Source organism: Gastrolobium bilobum, unplaced genomic scaffold, assembly GCF_033153095.1.
Source record: "Gastrolobium bilobum isolate Gb01-03AN ecotype WA unplaced genomic scaffold, APGP_CSIRO_Gbil_v1 utg16824, whole genome shotgun sequence".
Lineage (NCBI taxonomy): Eukaryota > Viridiplantae > Streptophyta > Magnoliopsida > Fabales > Fabaceae > Gastrolobium > Gastrolobium bilobum.
This window is the reverse complement of record NW_026899360.1, coordinates 115238-131840: the sequence shown is the minus strand read 5'-3', so window position 1 is coordinate 131840 and position 16603 is coordinate 115238. Positions and strand designations below refer to the sequence as shown.

At 34.6% G+C, this 16603-nt stretch overlaps 1 protein-coding gene across 1 annotated transcript; it reads left to right on the top strand.

Moving 5' to 3' along the window:
• Window positions 1–355: 355 nt before the first annotated feature.
• Window positions 356–1655, top strand: LOC133289904 (cytochrome b561 and DOMON domain-containing protein At3g59070-like). The gene is made up of 3 exons (XM_061487932.1): window positions 356–985; window positions 1090–1350; window positions 1647–1655. The coding sequence occupies exons 1-3, from the start codon at window positions 356–358 to the stop codon at window positions 1653–1655; spliced, it is 900 nt and encodes a 299-aa protein (XP_061343916.1).
• Window positions 1656–16603: the final 14948 nt, after the last annotated feature.

The window sequence follows — 16603 nt, the reverse complement described above, 5'->3', positions numbered from 1 at the left end:
AAATATTTTAACAATAAAAAAATTCAAATATATCTAACAATAAGATAGATTTTCCTGTTCAACAATAAGATAAGATAAACTCTTCAATAAGTAACAAGAAAAACAAACGTATGTCATGGAAGCTGTCAAAAGTTAATACATGTATAATTCCTCCTTTTCATTCATATATTTTCTCTTCAACTGAGGTGAACTTATACACGGGTAATCCTCAGTTTGTTACAAGAAGAATAATGCCTAAAAAATTTCTAACCACCATCTAAAAAACAGCTTGCTGATCAGCTTTATAAAACAGAACATAGAACATAGAACAAATTAACATAATACACTGTCGTCTCTATTTTTTCTCTGCCTACTCATGTTTTCAGTTGGAAGCCTTATTTTGTTTCTCACAGTCTTCACACATATCTTTGTTTCTCGGTCTCTCAATGTCCCAAAGCCATGCAGCTCATACACTTTTCCTAATCACATTAACTATGCAGCATGCAAGGATTTGCAATTTCTTGAATCGTCTCTGCACTGGAATTACTATCCATCCTCAAGAACAGTTGATCTTGCTTTCAAGAAGGAAAACACAACGGATTCTAGTTGGATTGCTTGGGCCATCAACCCCACCTCAAAGTGTATGGTTGGTTCCCAAGCATTTGTAGCCGTCCCAACATCATATGGGACTTTGAAAGCCTATACCTCACCAATAACAAGTTATGTAACCCTCTTGCAACACGGTAACCTCAGTTTCCCTGTTCATAATGTTTCGGCAATCTACACAAACGGCCACAAGATCATTTTTGCAAGTTTCCAACTGCCATCCAATGTGACGTTGGTGACTCAGGTTTGGCAAGAAGGTTTTTCTTGGGATGATGGAAATTTAAAAGCACATTTCCTATCAGGACCTAATCTTCAGTCTTTTGGCACCTTAGATTTTATATCTGCGAATGTTTCAGAGATAGGTGTAAAAGTGAATTCCTCAAATACCACACTAAAAAAGGTAACTAGCTAGATTAACTGTTTAATTTGAATTCATTTGTACTTTATCATCAGTTTGAAACTTTGACTAGTATAATATGCATTAATAATACTTTGCATTTTCAGGTCCATGGAATCTTGAATTCTTTTAGTTGGGGATTTCTAATGCCTCTTGGGGTAATATTTGGTCACTACATGAAAGAATTTGAATTTGATTGTGGCGCACCTGCACGCGTTTTGCATCTCACCTGTGTGTCTCTAGCATTTTTTATTGGCTCTGTTGGCTGTTTTACTGGTTTGTATCTGGGAAATCATAATCATTCCGGAGTTCATAATGCTTCACACAGATTCGTTGGCATCACTCTAATGTATTTGACATATGTTCAAGTATGTGTTGCTGTATTTTTGAAGCCTGAAGAGCATCACAAGTATAGAATATTTTGGAAAATTTTTCATTTTATAGTCGGTTATTCAATTTTTTTCCTAGCCATATTGAACTTCTTCATCGGATTTATCATCCTCGACCTTGATGATGACGACAGGATAGGATATTATTATGCGATAATTCTGATCTTGGACTGGGTTGCTTTGCAAGTGGAGTTGGTTAGCGCTCCATTTTTAATTTTAAAAACTATTTTAGATTTGCTCTGACCTGTATTGTTCCTGTTGTTTAAATTCAATAGTTGGGATAGAATATTGTGACACCCAAGTTATGTTACACCCACGTGACACCCAGCCAATCTCACTGTTAGATCGCTTACGTTGATCCAACGGTTATATTTATTTCCATCTTTGTATGGTCATGATTTCCCAAATTTAATATTTTATATTTATTTCTACCTTTGTATGGTTATGATTTCCTATATTTAATGTTTTCACTTTAAATTTGGGAAATCATGATCATTCAAAGATGAAAATAAATATAACCGTTGGATCAGCATAAGCGATCTAACAGTGAGATTGACTGGATGTCACATGAGTGTAACATAACTTGGGTGTCACAATATTCTATCCCTCAATAGTTATACATTCCATTTTTTTACATTTGTAATATTAAATTAATTACTCGAAATTCTAAGGATAACTGATAATTGATCGCTTTATTTAGGTATTAGGTAGTTTAGATACATAACTGTTTAAAATGAATTAATTTTATTGATTTACTTAATTATTTTAGGCGGTTATACTTATCAGCTTGGGTACTAACCACACCTATTAGATTATCAATTTTTTTTTTTGGTAAACAGATTATCAGTTTTAAATTCAATGTTTCTCTGTTAGAGATAGTGTAGTTGAGTTACCTAAGAAAAGTGTTAGAGAGAAGGGGTGCCAATCATGGGCTGTGGACTATGTGAAATAAAATGTAATTCATTGAGAAGTTAGTTCCTTAGTTAGATGCTGTTATATACACGTGTAACTGGTTGTTAGTGGAGCCTGGTAGTTATGCCATATATGCTTAACAGGTGTAAGAATAAATACCTCACAATGAGATGTGTGGGTGCATGTGAATATTTTGAATAAAAGTTCTGAGGTTTATCATCAAGGGTACGCGTCCCTTAACAACTGATGCAGATTCTCAGTTATTGTTAATTTTTTCTTCTCTCGAATCTCACCTTCTCTCTTCAATCCATAGAGACGGAAATTCTACAATTGGATAACGCTAATTGTAAGGTCTACATGTGACTTAAATGGTATTAATTTTGATTTAATGAATAGGTTGACATAAAGGTAATTCGACTAAAGAAGGAGAAAGTTATTTAAAATAGATAATTGTTTTTGATAGGTGCATTTATCAAAAACGATAAGGTTGTTTTTTCAGGAGGATAGTAAAGTGGAAATTTTTTCATAATCTCTTCATAAGAGATGTATCTCATTTTTATCAGAGAATGTATAGGAAAGAAAAAAGGTTAAAGTTACAAGAAGCTTTGTGCCATTACTATCATAATTATTTTGGGACTTTTGAAGATCTAAGAAACTTCCACGTCATGGTTAAAGATTAATATCGCTAATTCAGTTTATGTATATGAAAATATGAATTTCCGATATTTAATTTTGTTCTCGTACCATGATCCCGAAAGGAAAAAACACAAATCGATTGATGAATGGTTACATTTCTTCATATGGAATTTCGACCGAGAAACGCTGGAGTTAAGCGCAATTTCCTGCTACTAGTTCAAGATTCGATCTACTAACGTTTCTATTTGTGGTTTCTACCAGGCACCCCAAACAAATAATAATAATAATAATAACTAATAAGAGTTTATCGGATGTCATGTTGTAGGAAGAAAGTTATGCCATGTCACCAATTATAACTATTTCTCGTAAGAGTACATAGTTATAATTGGGTGACATGACAGTCCATAAGATTCTTGTTAAAGCCTCTTTGGCAATCATAGGCTTAAAGGCTCAAAAAATCAAAAACTGTGAAGAAACCCTAATCCCTTTCTTGAAAACCCTAGCCATCACATGAAGTTATCTCAGCACAAAAATCTAGGGACAAGCCTTCCCAAAAGTCATCGGACGCGGTCTCACGTGCCAGATTTGTGTCGGCGAGAAAAGCTCACGCACAACTACTTCAGGGGACGCGTGTGGGCGTGTAGGGTACCTTCTAGGGAAGCTTTGACTGCCATCTTCATTGCTTTTCCGTCCTCTTTCACGTCGTTGTATTGATTTCTTTAATCGGCCACTGATCGATCACATACACATCCAAATGGTTTCGGATATCTTTTTTTTTTTAACCTTTTTTGGTCTTTTTTTCATTCAATTTTACAAGATATTGAAAACATACAAAAATTAAAGAAGAAACCTAATAATAAAGGATTTTCCCCTTTGTTACAATCTCAAAAGAATACAGATAAATCTCTACCAAGTCAAAAGCCATATCAAGAGCCAAATTAAAATCATTGATTTTTATGAAAAGAATTATAAAAGATAAACATACAACCATATAATCAACAAATATAGAATTCTAGGTGTCATATTTTATGAAGCAAACTAATTACATGAATAATAAAAAAAACCAAAGAACTATATCCACACCCAAACACATTATCTGGTTCTGATACCAATTGTTGACACAATTGGATCTGTGTAGCGAAATCGGCAAGTATACCGTTCATTTCAAGTAATAAAGTGATAAGTAAGATATCGTTCCCTCGAGGATTAATGCACCAATGATTAATTTTAACTATTCCCTTTTTAATTGGAAGAAAAGAATTCAGTTTGATTGTTAAATAGTTGAGATTGTAATTTAAAAATAGAAATTTAAAAATAATTAAATTCAAACGCATGCAAGAATATCAAAAACGTCAAGAATTTATGAGATTGATTAAAAATTGTAAGAAGACTGTAGCCAGGATGCACTTCACCTCCGATCCTCTCTTATATTCCTATATTGTATTTTATAATTAACTAATTCGTTTGCTCAGACAATTCATTATTTCCCTATAAATTAGTTGAACCTTAATGTCTTAGTGATTTCTACCCTTTAACCCAATTAGAATCCTAGTGTGCTACTAATCCCTCTTGAATTAAGCATTAAGCAAATGAATTTAGAAGTCTCCAATCTATGTAAGCCTATGTCTAGGTCATGCACAAATTGTTATTCTACCCTTGTCCAGATTAAAACTCCATTATGCCTATTGTGAGCCCTAACCCTCAAAGCCTTATAGTTAGAGTGATCAGTTATAATCAGAATATGAAAAAATTAACACAGGCAGAATAAAACAAACTAAAATAATTAACTTATAAAAACTGTATAGGAAATATAAAGGATTCACATTGGATTTGTGATCTGTTGTAAATAATATTGATTATTTAGTTTTTATTTAGTCATTTATTGTTGTATTGGGCCAAGCCCTTTGTTGTATTGGGCCAAGCCCATTAGGTTAAAAGTAGGTCAAATATTCTCTATAAATAGAGAACCCTTTGTACACATTATTTACAATTCTATAATATATTAGAATACCCTTTTTCAAGTTGGTATCAGAGCTCTCGATCTAAGGGCTTTGCTTCCGCATATATTATCTTCTTTTTTAACAAAACCCTAATTTCTTTGCCTCTTGCCGCCATCAGCCGCCACCGAAAAATTTTTCCGGGGACCTTTTGGACCAAGGGGACCATTGTTGACCTTATTTTTCCTCCGATCTATCATTCTACGCATTGTTCCTCCGCCACAAACGACCGAAACACCTCCGACCGCCTCCAATCAGATCTGTCTTCACTGTTTGGACCACTTTCCAGCGACTTTTCAACCGCGACCACCCACAGACAGGTGCGCGCTCACTGGACGACCACACCAGAAAAATCTCAGTCGGCGAAGCCCATCCACGCGCTCTCACGCGCCTTCCCTTTCTCGGCGAGTGAATCCCACGCGCAGCTCCTTTCTCCGGCGTGTGGAGGCGCGTACGACCGTGTTTTTGGACCGGACCACCACCATTCTTCTCGTCTTCTTGTCTTCTGTCTGGATCTGTAATTATTTTTCTGATCAGAGGTCATTTGATATTTTGTTTGGTTGATTTTATCGCTGGTTGTTAACTTTTTTTGTTAAAGAATGGCCGAGCATGATAGTTCTTCGATCTTATCTGGTAAGAGCACACGTTTTATATCTCTTCTTGCTTCTTGCACCGATTTTAAAACCTCATGGATTTTGGATTCTGGTGCAACTGATCATATGGCTTGTCGTACTGAGTTGTTTTGTTCTTATCATCCTACTGTTGGTAGTCATACTATATCTGTAGCTGATGGATCCCATAAATCAGTTATTGGTTCTGGTAACATTCAAATTCAACCTTCCTTGTTTCTTAAAAATGTTCTTTATGTTCCTCAGCTTTCTACTAATCTTATCTCCACTCAAAAACTTACAACTGATTTGAATTGTTCTATCACATTTTTTTCCTTCTCATTGTCTTATTCAGGATCTTACCACGAAGAAGACAATTGGAGTTGCTAATGAACAGGATGGGTTGTATCATCTCCTTCCAGACCATGCTAGCAAAAATCAGTTATTAATGACACGTCATCCTTCTACTGCAGAGTCTATGATTTGGCTCCATCACAAGCGTCTGGGGCATCCACCATTTAGTCTTTTGAAGTCTATGTTCCCCTCTTTGTTTCTCAATAAGTCGGTTGAGACCTTTCATTGTGATGTTTGTGAATTTGCAAAACACCATCGAGTGTCATTTCCTTCTAGCACTATTAAAAGCAGGGAACCTTTTTCTCTTATCCATTCTGATGTTTGGGGCCCTTCTAAAGTGCACAGTGTTTCAGGTGCAAGGTGGTTTGTTTCTTTTATTGACGATTGTACTCGGATAACATGGATATACTTGATGAAAGACAAGTCTGAAGTACCAGAGATATTTATTCGGTTTCATCACATGGTTGAGACTCAGTTTGGTAAGGGTATTAAAAGACTCAGATCTGATAATGGTACTGAGTACGTCAATCAACGCCTGTCACAATTCATTTCAGACAGAGGTATGATTCATGAGCTCACATGTGTTGATACCCCTCAACAAAACGGGGTTGCTGAAAGGAAAAATCGTCATCTTCTTGAAGTTGCTAGAGCACTACTTTTTCAGACATCTGTTCCTAGTTCTTATTGGGGAGAAGCAGTATTAGCTGCAACTTTTTTGATCAACCGTTTACCTTCACGGGTCCTTAACAATATCAGTCCTATTCATTCCATGACTTCCTTCTTTCCTTCTGTTCCCATATTGCAGAGCCTTCCACCAAGAGTGTTTGGATGTGTTGCCTTTGTCCATGTTCATAACAACATCGGAGTAAGTTGGATCCTAGGGCTCTTAAGTGTGTCTTCATTGGTTATAACCTTTATAAAAAAGGGTACAAGTGTTATCATCCACCAAGTCGGAAATTTTTTGTTTCTATGGATGTCACCTTTCAAGAATCTGAATCTTATTTCCTGGGTCCTCATCGTCAGGGGGAGAATAGTTCTTCAGAAGACTCGTCCCCTTCCTTCTTTGAGTCTGGATCAATCTTCTCTCTTCCTAGTGTGTCTGCTCCTGGTGTGTCAGAACCTTCAAATACACCTGAGATACAACTCATACTGTCTCACCAGCAACCTCAATCGTCTGAACCACTGGTAAGTCCTGAATCTCCTATTTCTTCTGAGTCTCCTGAATCTCCTGTTTCTGATTCTAATATTATTTCCTCTCATGATTTGTCTATTTCTTCTGATATCTCTAATGACTTACCCATTGCTTCTACTTCTGATGACTTACCCATTGCTCTTAGAAAAGGAAAAAGATCTTGTCACAAGAAAACTTGTTCCTCCTGTCCCTCTTGTACTCAATACCTTATCTCCTACTTTGCTTCATCTGGTAATCTTTCTGTGCAGCACAAAAGCTTTGTTTCAGCACTAGATTCTATTAAAATCCCAAAATCAGTACATGAAGCCTTGAAAGATAGGAATTGGGCTCAAGCCATGCAAGAGGAGATGAATGCTTTGGAGAAAAACAAAACATGGGAGGTTATTGATAGACCCAACGGAAAGAAAGCAGTAGGGTGCAGATGGGTTTATGCCCTGAAATATAATTCTGATGGCACTCTTGAGAGATATAAGGCTCGATTAGTGGCCAAAGGTTACACTCAAACCTATGGCATTGATTATGAAGAAACCTTTGCTCCAGTTGCAAAGATGAATACAGTGAGAATCTTGTTATCCCTTGCTGCCCATTACAATTGGGATATAAATCAATTTGATGTGAAAAATGCTTTCCTCAATGGTGAGTTAGAAGAAGTCTACATGGAAATCCCGCCTGGTTTTGATTCTGTGAAGGGGAAAATAAAGTTTGTAGATTAAAAAAGGCCTTGTATGGATTGAAGCAGTCACCTCGTGCTTGGTTTGGAAGATTTACTAAGGTTATGATAACCTTAGGATATAGACAGAGCCAAGAAGATCACACTCTTTTCTTCAAGCACTCCCAAAATGGAAAGCTTACTGTGCTCCTTGTATATGTTGATGATATTATTATCACAGGTGATGATTTTGTGGAGAGACAGATTCTGCAAACACGGCTTGCCTCTGAGTTTGAAATCAAAGACCTTGGGAAACTGAGATATTTCCTAGGGATAGAAGTAGCTCATTCAAGCAAAGGAATTTTTATCAGCCAGAGGAAATATGTTCTTGATCTTCTCAAAGAAGCAGGAAAGCTCGGGTGTAAACCCTCTAATACTCCTATTGAGCAGAATCACAAGATGGGCTATGAAGAAGAGAGTCCTCCAGTTGATAAAGGACAATATCAACGACTAGTTGGGAAATTGATATATCTGGCCCATACTAGACCAGACCTAGCTTATGCTGTTAGTGTTGTCAGTCAGTTTATGCACGATCCAAAGGAAAAACACATGCAGGCAGTAGAGAGAATTCTTCAGTATCTTAAAGGTACTCCTGGTAAAGGATTGTTATTCCGACGTGATGGCAATCTATCTTTAGAAGTCTACACAGATGCTGATTATGCTGGATCCGTGACTGACCGTCTTTCTACCACTGGTTATTGCATGTTTCTTTGCGGTAACTTGGTGACATGGAGAAGTAAGAAACAAGATGTGGTTGCCAGATCAAGTGCAGAAGCTGAATTTCGAGCTATGGCTCAAGGCATTTGTGAGTTACTGTGGCTGAAAATTGTACTTGATGATCTCAAAATAAAATGTGAGGCACCTATGAAGCTGCTATGTGATAATAAGTCCGCTATTTGTATAGCTCATAATCCAGTTCAACATGATCGGACTAAACATATTGAGGTCGACCGCCATTTCATCAAAGAGAAACTTGATTGCGGGTTGATTACCACTCCATACATTCCCACTGGGCGTCAATTAGCTGATCTATTAGCAAAGGGGCTTCCTTCAGACAGATTTCAAGAACTTACTAGCAAGCTGGGAATGATAAATATCTATTCCTCAGCTTTAGGGGGAGTGTTGTAAATAATATTGATTATTTAGTTTTTATTTAGTCATTTATTGTTGTATTGGACCAAGCCCTTTGTTGTATTGGGCCAAGCCCATTAGGTTAAAAGTAGGTCAAATATTCTCTATAAAGAGAGAACCCTTTGTACACATTATTTACAATTCTATAATATATTAGAATACCATTTTTCAAGTTGATCCCAGCTACAAAAAGAAACTAGCCAGAAATAGCTGGCTTAAACAAATTAAAATAGTAAAAAGAATTCATAACAAAGAAAGAAAAGAAAAAGATGAAGAAGAAAGATCAATGGTCTTCAATCTTCAAATTCTCCAAAATCCCGATCTCCAGCATGAGTCTTCTCTTTTGAATATTGTTGCCTCTGTCGAATTGTGAATTTGTGTTTTCAAGATATGCCTTTTATAGGGATGAAACCATATCTTTTAATTTTCCATAATATCTTCAATGGAATCTTCACTAGAATCTCTTATCATATCTTTGATCCAATCCTTCAAATCTTCCTTTTTTTTATTTAATGGAAACTTTCCTTGAAAATATTCAAACAAAGATTTGATAAGATCTTGAATGATTCAGAAATCCAAAACAACTCTACTTGATCTCTCCAATTTATCTCTTTATTGAGCTGAAATTTACTACAAAATATAAGAAATCTTATAAGAATATTATTGAAAATAAAATAACAATTTAATTATAATTCTCATAACTTTTAATTACCTTTAAATCAATTTCATGCTCATATTGACCCTTAATACATAGTAAATTGGATACTCATCAATCTGCGGAAGCATAAAGACTACTGCGGTTTGGAATCAATGTTTAAAAACTCGGTCCGGCCATTGACCCGACCGAGGTTAGGGGTCACAGGATCATGGGTTCAACCGGGGGTCAAGGGGTCACTACGCTGACCCGGTTGTATATATATATATATATATATATATATATATATATATATATATATATCCTATATGAAAATATTAAAAAATAAACCACCAAACATCAAAGATTCAAAATATACTTAACATAATTCACCCATCACAATCACAAGTCAATATTACACAACCTAATTAAAGTATCAAGATACCAAAGAAAAAAACTCATATTCTAATGGGGTCACTACGCTTACCCGGTTCTACCTCTTTTGAGAAGGTCCATGACAAAGGAAAATTTAAAGGAAATAAGAACGAGTTTTTGTTTTCCATTGACGACGACCGTAAGAATTTCATTAAAAAGGGTAAAATGCTTACCTTTTCTAGAAGATTCACAGCAACGAGGTGAAGATTGAAGACATCTAGGTCACTGGAAGAGAAGAGAACGATTAGATTTAGGTTTGCAAGCATTTTTATTTTTTAATAAAATGATGTTGTTTCATGGAAAAAAAAATTTAAAGAAAAAACATGCAGTGACCCCCTTTGACCCCTTTGACCTAGGAGTCACTAAAATCCGACTGGATTTTGGGGGTCGGAGGGGTCAATATGCATATAGGGTCCAACTTGTGACTCCAACCCTCAGAGGGGGGGTCAAACCGAGGGGCAGGGTGGGGTTTTAAAACACTGATTGGAATGAAACAGATCATCATGCTTATTAGTTTCGTATAATTTTATCTCTTGTAGCATAGATCCATAAGGTATCCCCTTTTGTGCAGGTGTGGTGATCTCTTTTGCCCAACGATATGACTCCTAGCTCCTGCTACCACATAGTATGATCAAATCTCCTTCACGCCATGACACAATCAAGTCTTCGAAGATGACTCGGGAGGATGGTAGTATCTTTCAAACTATTCTCAAGCGGAAAGGTAAAAGTGTATGAGCACTCTGGTGGGATATTATTAATATGGACACCAAGAAACCATAGCCCTAGACTCTTTGGCTTTAAACTTCTTTTGTTTTTATCATATATTGAGTCCTTTTGGTAAAAGAGCATAAACCCATGGGTCTCTCTTTTCTCTTCTATGTTTCACAATAGAACCAAGTTCAATCAAACTTGAATTACAAGAAAACACGAAAGGATGACAAAGCTCTAAAATCAGCAACATCGTATGTTTATGCAAGAGTTCAGTAAAGTTGTCTATACAACCACTTCCATGAGTTCTATATATTCATTATCACTTCGATTGTAAAGATACTAACTAGAATAGAAATATCAAGAAAAGGAAAGAAAACAAATAAAAAATTACTGGCTATACTTTATCTTGCATTTGAAAAATATTTCATAGAATGGGACATTTTTATTTGTTAGATTTATTTTTTTAATTTTAAACCATATAGATTGTTGCAATTTTTCTTATTGTTATATGATGACATTGACAACATGGTGCTTTCATCAAACAATATAGGAAAAACTACTCTTATATTGCATAAGAGTAGTTTTATCTTCAATAAACACATCGAAAACTGTGACACTCTTTTTTTTTTTTCTTTTTAAATGATGAATCCCATCACATGAGAGATTTTCTCTCATGCAATATGAGATTAGATGAACCTAACAATATATCATACAAATAGTTTTAGGCACTAGGAAACATTGGAAGTCTTATTCTAAGACAGCTTGGCTCTATAGCCTTCGTAAAATATCTGTTTCCTTTATATATAATATCATATATAAACTTTTGTAGGATAGATATGGATACGTTTTGTAAGTGATCTAGTTCGTTTAAGTACGGGTATGCACGATTTAGTTCACTTTTCTCGAAAAAAACTATCGTACTACACATCGGGTTAATGAAAATGCGCCGCATCAACTTGTATCATACCGAAAAGAGAAAAATAAAAGTAATTTTTATACTTTACATATAGATTTAATGTTTTTTCAGAGTGAATACAAATAAGTTATTTATATTCATTATTAAAATGACATCGTTTCGAATTGAAAGATTAAAAAATTATAATAAAAAAGACTATTATAATTCTGAAATAAATTATAATTATAAAAATATCTTGATTTTTACTCCAAAATAATGTTATTTTTGAATTCAATATAGATAATTTATCTACATTAACGGCAAAAAAAATAAATCGGATGCACTAAAAACATAATGTGATACATTAAATTTCAATGTATCGGATGCACTAAAAACCTCTCCTCTTTTCTATACGGAACGGAATCAAATTGAAAAAGCTGTATGCACCATTTGGTTCGGTTTTCTATATTGAACTGGACGAAATTGAAAAAGTTGCTGCTTTGAAAAATGATTCGAATTTATTTAAAGAAAATGATTTAGTTTGGAAAAATATGATGCGGTTAGTTTATTTTATTTTATTTTTTCACGCTTTTAAAAATAAGTATAATTCAGTTCAGTTTGATTTTTAGTCCGAATCAAATTAAATTGGTGAAGTGATTTATTTCTTGAATCAAATTAATTTTGAAAAAATAATTCGGATCTTAAATTAATTTAAATAAAATGATTCAATATTTAAACCGGTTTAAAATAATATAAATTTTTTAATACAGTTCAAATCAATTCACAATTTAATTTAGTTGATTTGATTTTTTGAACACCCCTGATTTTATGATGAATATCCTCTCTCTTTTACTTGTTATTACGAGAATTACTGTTGGGTAAAACAACTCATTCCTAAGAATATTGCATATTCTCCTCGTTTGACTTTCATATAGCCTGTTATGTTGGATATTGTTTTCAATTGACACATAGATATAGATATCAATTGGTAATTAGAAGTCCAGTGCGAAAGACATTTTCTTTATAAAAGTTTAACACATAATTAATGGAAAATAATTTAAATTTTAAAAAAAGTTAAATTCGATATTTTTTAAAAAAGCAATTCAGAAGATTAAGTAATTTTGAAAACAAAATTAAGTAAATTATTACAGATTAGCTTAGATATGATAACTAGTCTCATTTGAAACAATCTTATTAACAGATATAAATTTAAAATTTAAAAATAGTTAAATTGAAAGATTGATAGAAAAAATAATAATATATAAAAAATCCAAACACCTTGTTAGCCTCATGCAAATGAGAAAAAATTTAGTGGACCGAAATTACCAAATAGCGGGTGAGATTTGAGTTCAAAATAAAATTATACATTATATATTTTAAAAAATATATTAAAAATATATTATTTTTTGAATAAAGTCTTTTTTGGGCTCCAAACAAAAAATACTGTCTCACTTTCATCCCTTACAAAAAAAATAAATTATGTTAATCCTTTTTTAAGGATTATATTGGATCTTCATTGAATTTTTGAGGAATCACATTTTCAAAGAACTGAAATTATAGAGTGAGTAAAAGTTTAACTTTTTGTTGGATAAGGAATATAAGTGAGGAACATTTTTTTTTATAGGGATAAAAAAAGAGCTTTACTCTCTTTTTTTTCTCTCTTCCAAAAGCATGTTGGCTGATGTGTATACCTTCTATTGGTGAGGAGCACCTTGGATGGAAGCATTGGAGATTTTTTCATGTAAACATCCTTGTGATACCTCTGTTTTTCATCAGTTTCTTCATGAGGAGATGAAAGTTGGTTTTATCCTACCTAAAAACTATGCTCAATGATTCACAGTTTGGAGAGGAAGTTCGATCAACATAAGATAGCTGGCTTGCTGACAAATTCTATGCTCAGCAATAACAAAATCACACTAGTTCAATGTATATATTTCAGTTGTAATAATACCAGGATTATAACAAAACATTTATCATATCAATAAAATTGATTCTTTTCTTTTAACAATTGTATTCTTCCTGTATGTGATTTGATTGACCTCTATTAGTAAAACATGGTATTTGTTGCCATTTGAGTATTGACATTCGGAAATTCTTCAACATGACACTAACAGAAACTAAAAAAAAAAAAAAAAAAAAGCACTCCCCGTTAAACCCGACTAGCGAGTGTGGGGTGGAGGCAATCCTCGTACGCAACCTTACCTTTGCATAACTGCAAAGAGACTGTTTCCTGGATTCGAAACAAAAACTATAAGAAGAATGAATCAAGTATGAGTCGGCGTTTGTCAACTTGCGTAATTGTATGAAAAATCATTGTATTAACCACAACAAAAAGGTTGAGTACCAAAATGATTAATATGTTATTATCCTGTTAAAATAATGAGTATGTGTATCATGCTATCTGAATGTTAACATGTTACGATTCATGCCATTTTATGCGACTAAGTATATGTAATCAGTTATATTTTTTATTTTTAACTGTCCCTTTTATCGGATTATAATATAATTGAGTACAATAGTGGTGCTAGCATGCTGGTTTTTAATTCAGAGTACCTGGTCATCGAACAAGAAAATCAAAAGGGCAAAAATCTCAGTACACAATGAGAATGAACTAGATAAACCATATAATGCAAAACTTTGTACAATTCTTTTAATAATTTTCATTCAATCTATGAAATATACAGACAAAGGTATTTATGCCATGAAAATTATTGAAAAGCCACAACAAACCCTACAAAACCAAGTTCAATTAATTACAAATGGATTCTTTATGCAATAACCATCTATTAGTAGCTATAACCGCATGTGTTTTTCGTTCTTTTTTTATGGAGTATGTGTTTTTCGTTTTGGAGGAAGTGATTTTCATTCTCGGAATTTTCGGTCTTGGTCGCCGAGGAAGTGAGGAAAAAGAAAGAGAAAAAAGGGTCTATTTTATTTCGTAAATATCAACCGTTGGATGAGATGGTAATCGAACGATATTCAAAGGGGTAGGTAAATTAAGAGTAGGTAGAATAACTTATCCCCACAAATAAATATGTACCAAATACTTACCTCGTAGACAAAAATTATTTGCGTGGAGGCTTTATTTTCGCTAAATTACAATTTACCACCCTGTACTTAGACCCTGTTCAAAAAACCACCCTTAACTTCTAATTTAAACAATTAACCTAATTAAACTATAACTTTAACAATTAAACATATCTATAAAGAAGACGTCTAACTATGTTAAATGTCTCACGTGACTTACAAAAACTCATGTTTTCTTTGTTCCCGTAACTTGAAACATGTTCCTGTGTGCATCCTTGAACTTGTGTCTAACATTAGTCGGGTTGTCCATGGGAAAGGAATAACATCATCAAGTATGTACACTAGGTACTTGAGCACCACTTCGGAAGCACAAAATTATGGTTGGATTAAGGTGAATGTCGATGCAGTCGTTTCTAAAAGTAATTCAGAAGAAGCGTTGGCCAGTAATTTGTATGCCTTCTAAAAAAAAAAAAAAAAAATCTTAGCAACATTTTTTGAAAAACCACATTTGAAAACCAAAAATAAAAATAAAGAAATCCTTTACCATGAAAGCCTCTTCCTCATCTATGGTTATAAAATGCCTCCACGCAAATATTTTTTGGTAGGTATTTATTTGTGTGTTATCTTATAAATTTCTAATTGTCCTCCTTCTACCAAATTCTATTTTTTTTAATTTATGTGTATGCACCTGAAGTGCTATATATTGGTGTTGAAATATCATAGATACAAGAGGAAATGATAGTAATCCTTGTTGTATTAAACTACACAACATTGGTGCTATTATATAGCAAACCAATTGAAGAATACAAAGAGACACACTCAATGTGGGACTTCTACACTATTAACACTAATACTCTTAACACTCCCCTCAAGCTGTAGCATATAGATCATATGCTACAAACTTGATACATAAATAATACTCCCATTAGGAACCAAAAACAACAATGCTACATCAACGAAATGAAATGACTAAGTACAACAAATCAACTGGAATGACCATCAGTCTGAAGAGCTGATAAAGAGACAGTGCTGGAATGGACATCAGAGCATGGATGGTGCCGGAATTATCATCGGCAAAGACAACTGAGCTGACCAGGACATCAGCATCAAGATCCCTCTCAGACATTTCATTTAACAGTTGGTGAGCAGCCGTGGTTTCCCCATGACTATGCTACAAGCTTATTACAAGAAAGACCAAGTAACATAACATCAAAATAAATCTCCTAAATGAGAAACCAAAAATCAACAATGTGCTAAAAATGGCGTCGAAATGAACATCAACATGGAAGATGCCGGAATGATCATCGGCAAAGACAATTGTGCTGGAATGACCATCAGCAACATGGACGGTGCTCCCCCTCAAGAGGAACTTCTAAACAGTGCCGGAATTATCATCGGCAAAGACAATTGTGCTGGAATGACCATCAGCAACATGGACAGTGCTCCCCCTCAAGAGGAACTTTTAAACAGTGCCGGAATTATCATCGGTAAAGACAATTGTGCTGGAATGACCATCAGCAACATGGACAGTGCTCCCCCTCAAGAGGAACTTCGGTATCAGCGGAGACAACATCAGCAACTTGGACAGTGCTACCCCTCAAGATGGATGATGAATAGTATAAATACTCCATCTTGGGAAGAAAGAAGTTTTAAAAAAAAACAAAGCTTCGCGGAATCGGAAAAGTCGCCGGAGACGGCGGTGGGTCGTCGGAAAAGTCGTCGGAGACGGTGGTGGATCGCCGAAAAAGTCGCCGGAAAGTCATCGGAAAAGTCACCGGAAAAGTCGCCGGAGACGGCTGTCAACGGTGGTCGGTCAACGACAACGGTGGTCAACCCAACAACTTCCCAAGGATCATTCTTTTCTGATGTGACAGATCAGTCTAAGCTGCAGTCACAGAGCATACTAAGAAAAATCCGAAAAAGAAATAGCAACTGGAATCCCTCAAGGAGGGTGATATCTCTCTATAACCATATTGAAATTATGGAAAATA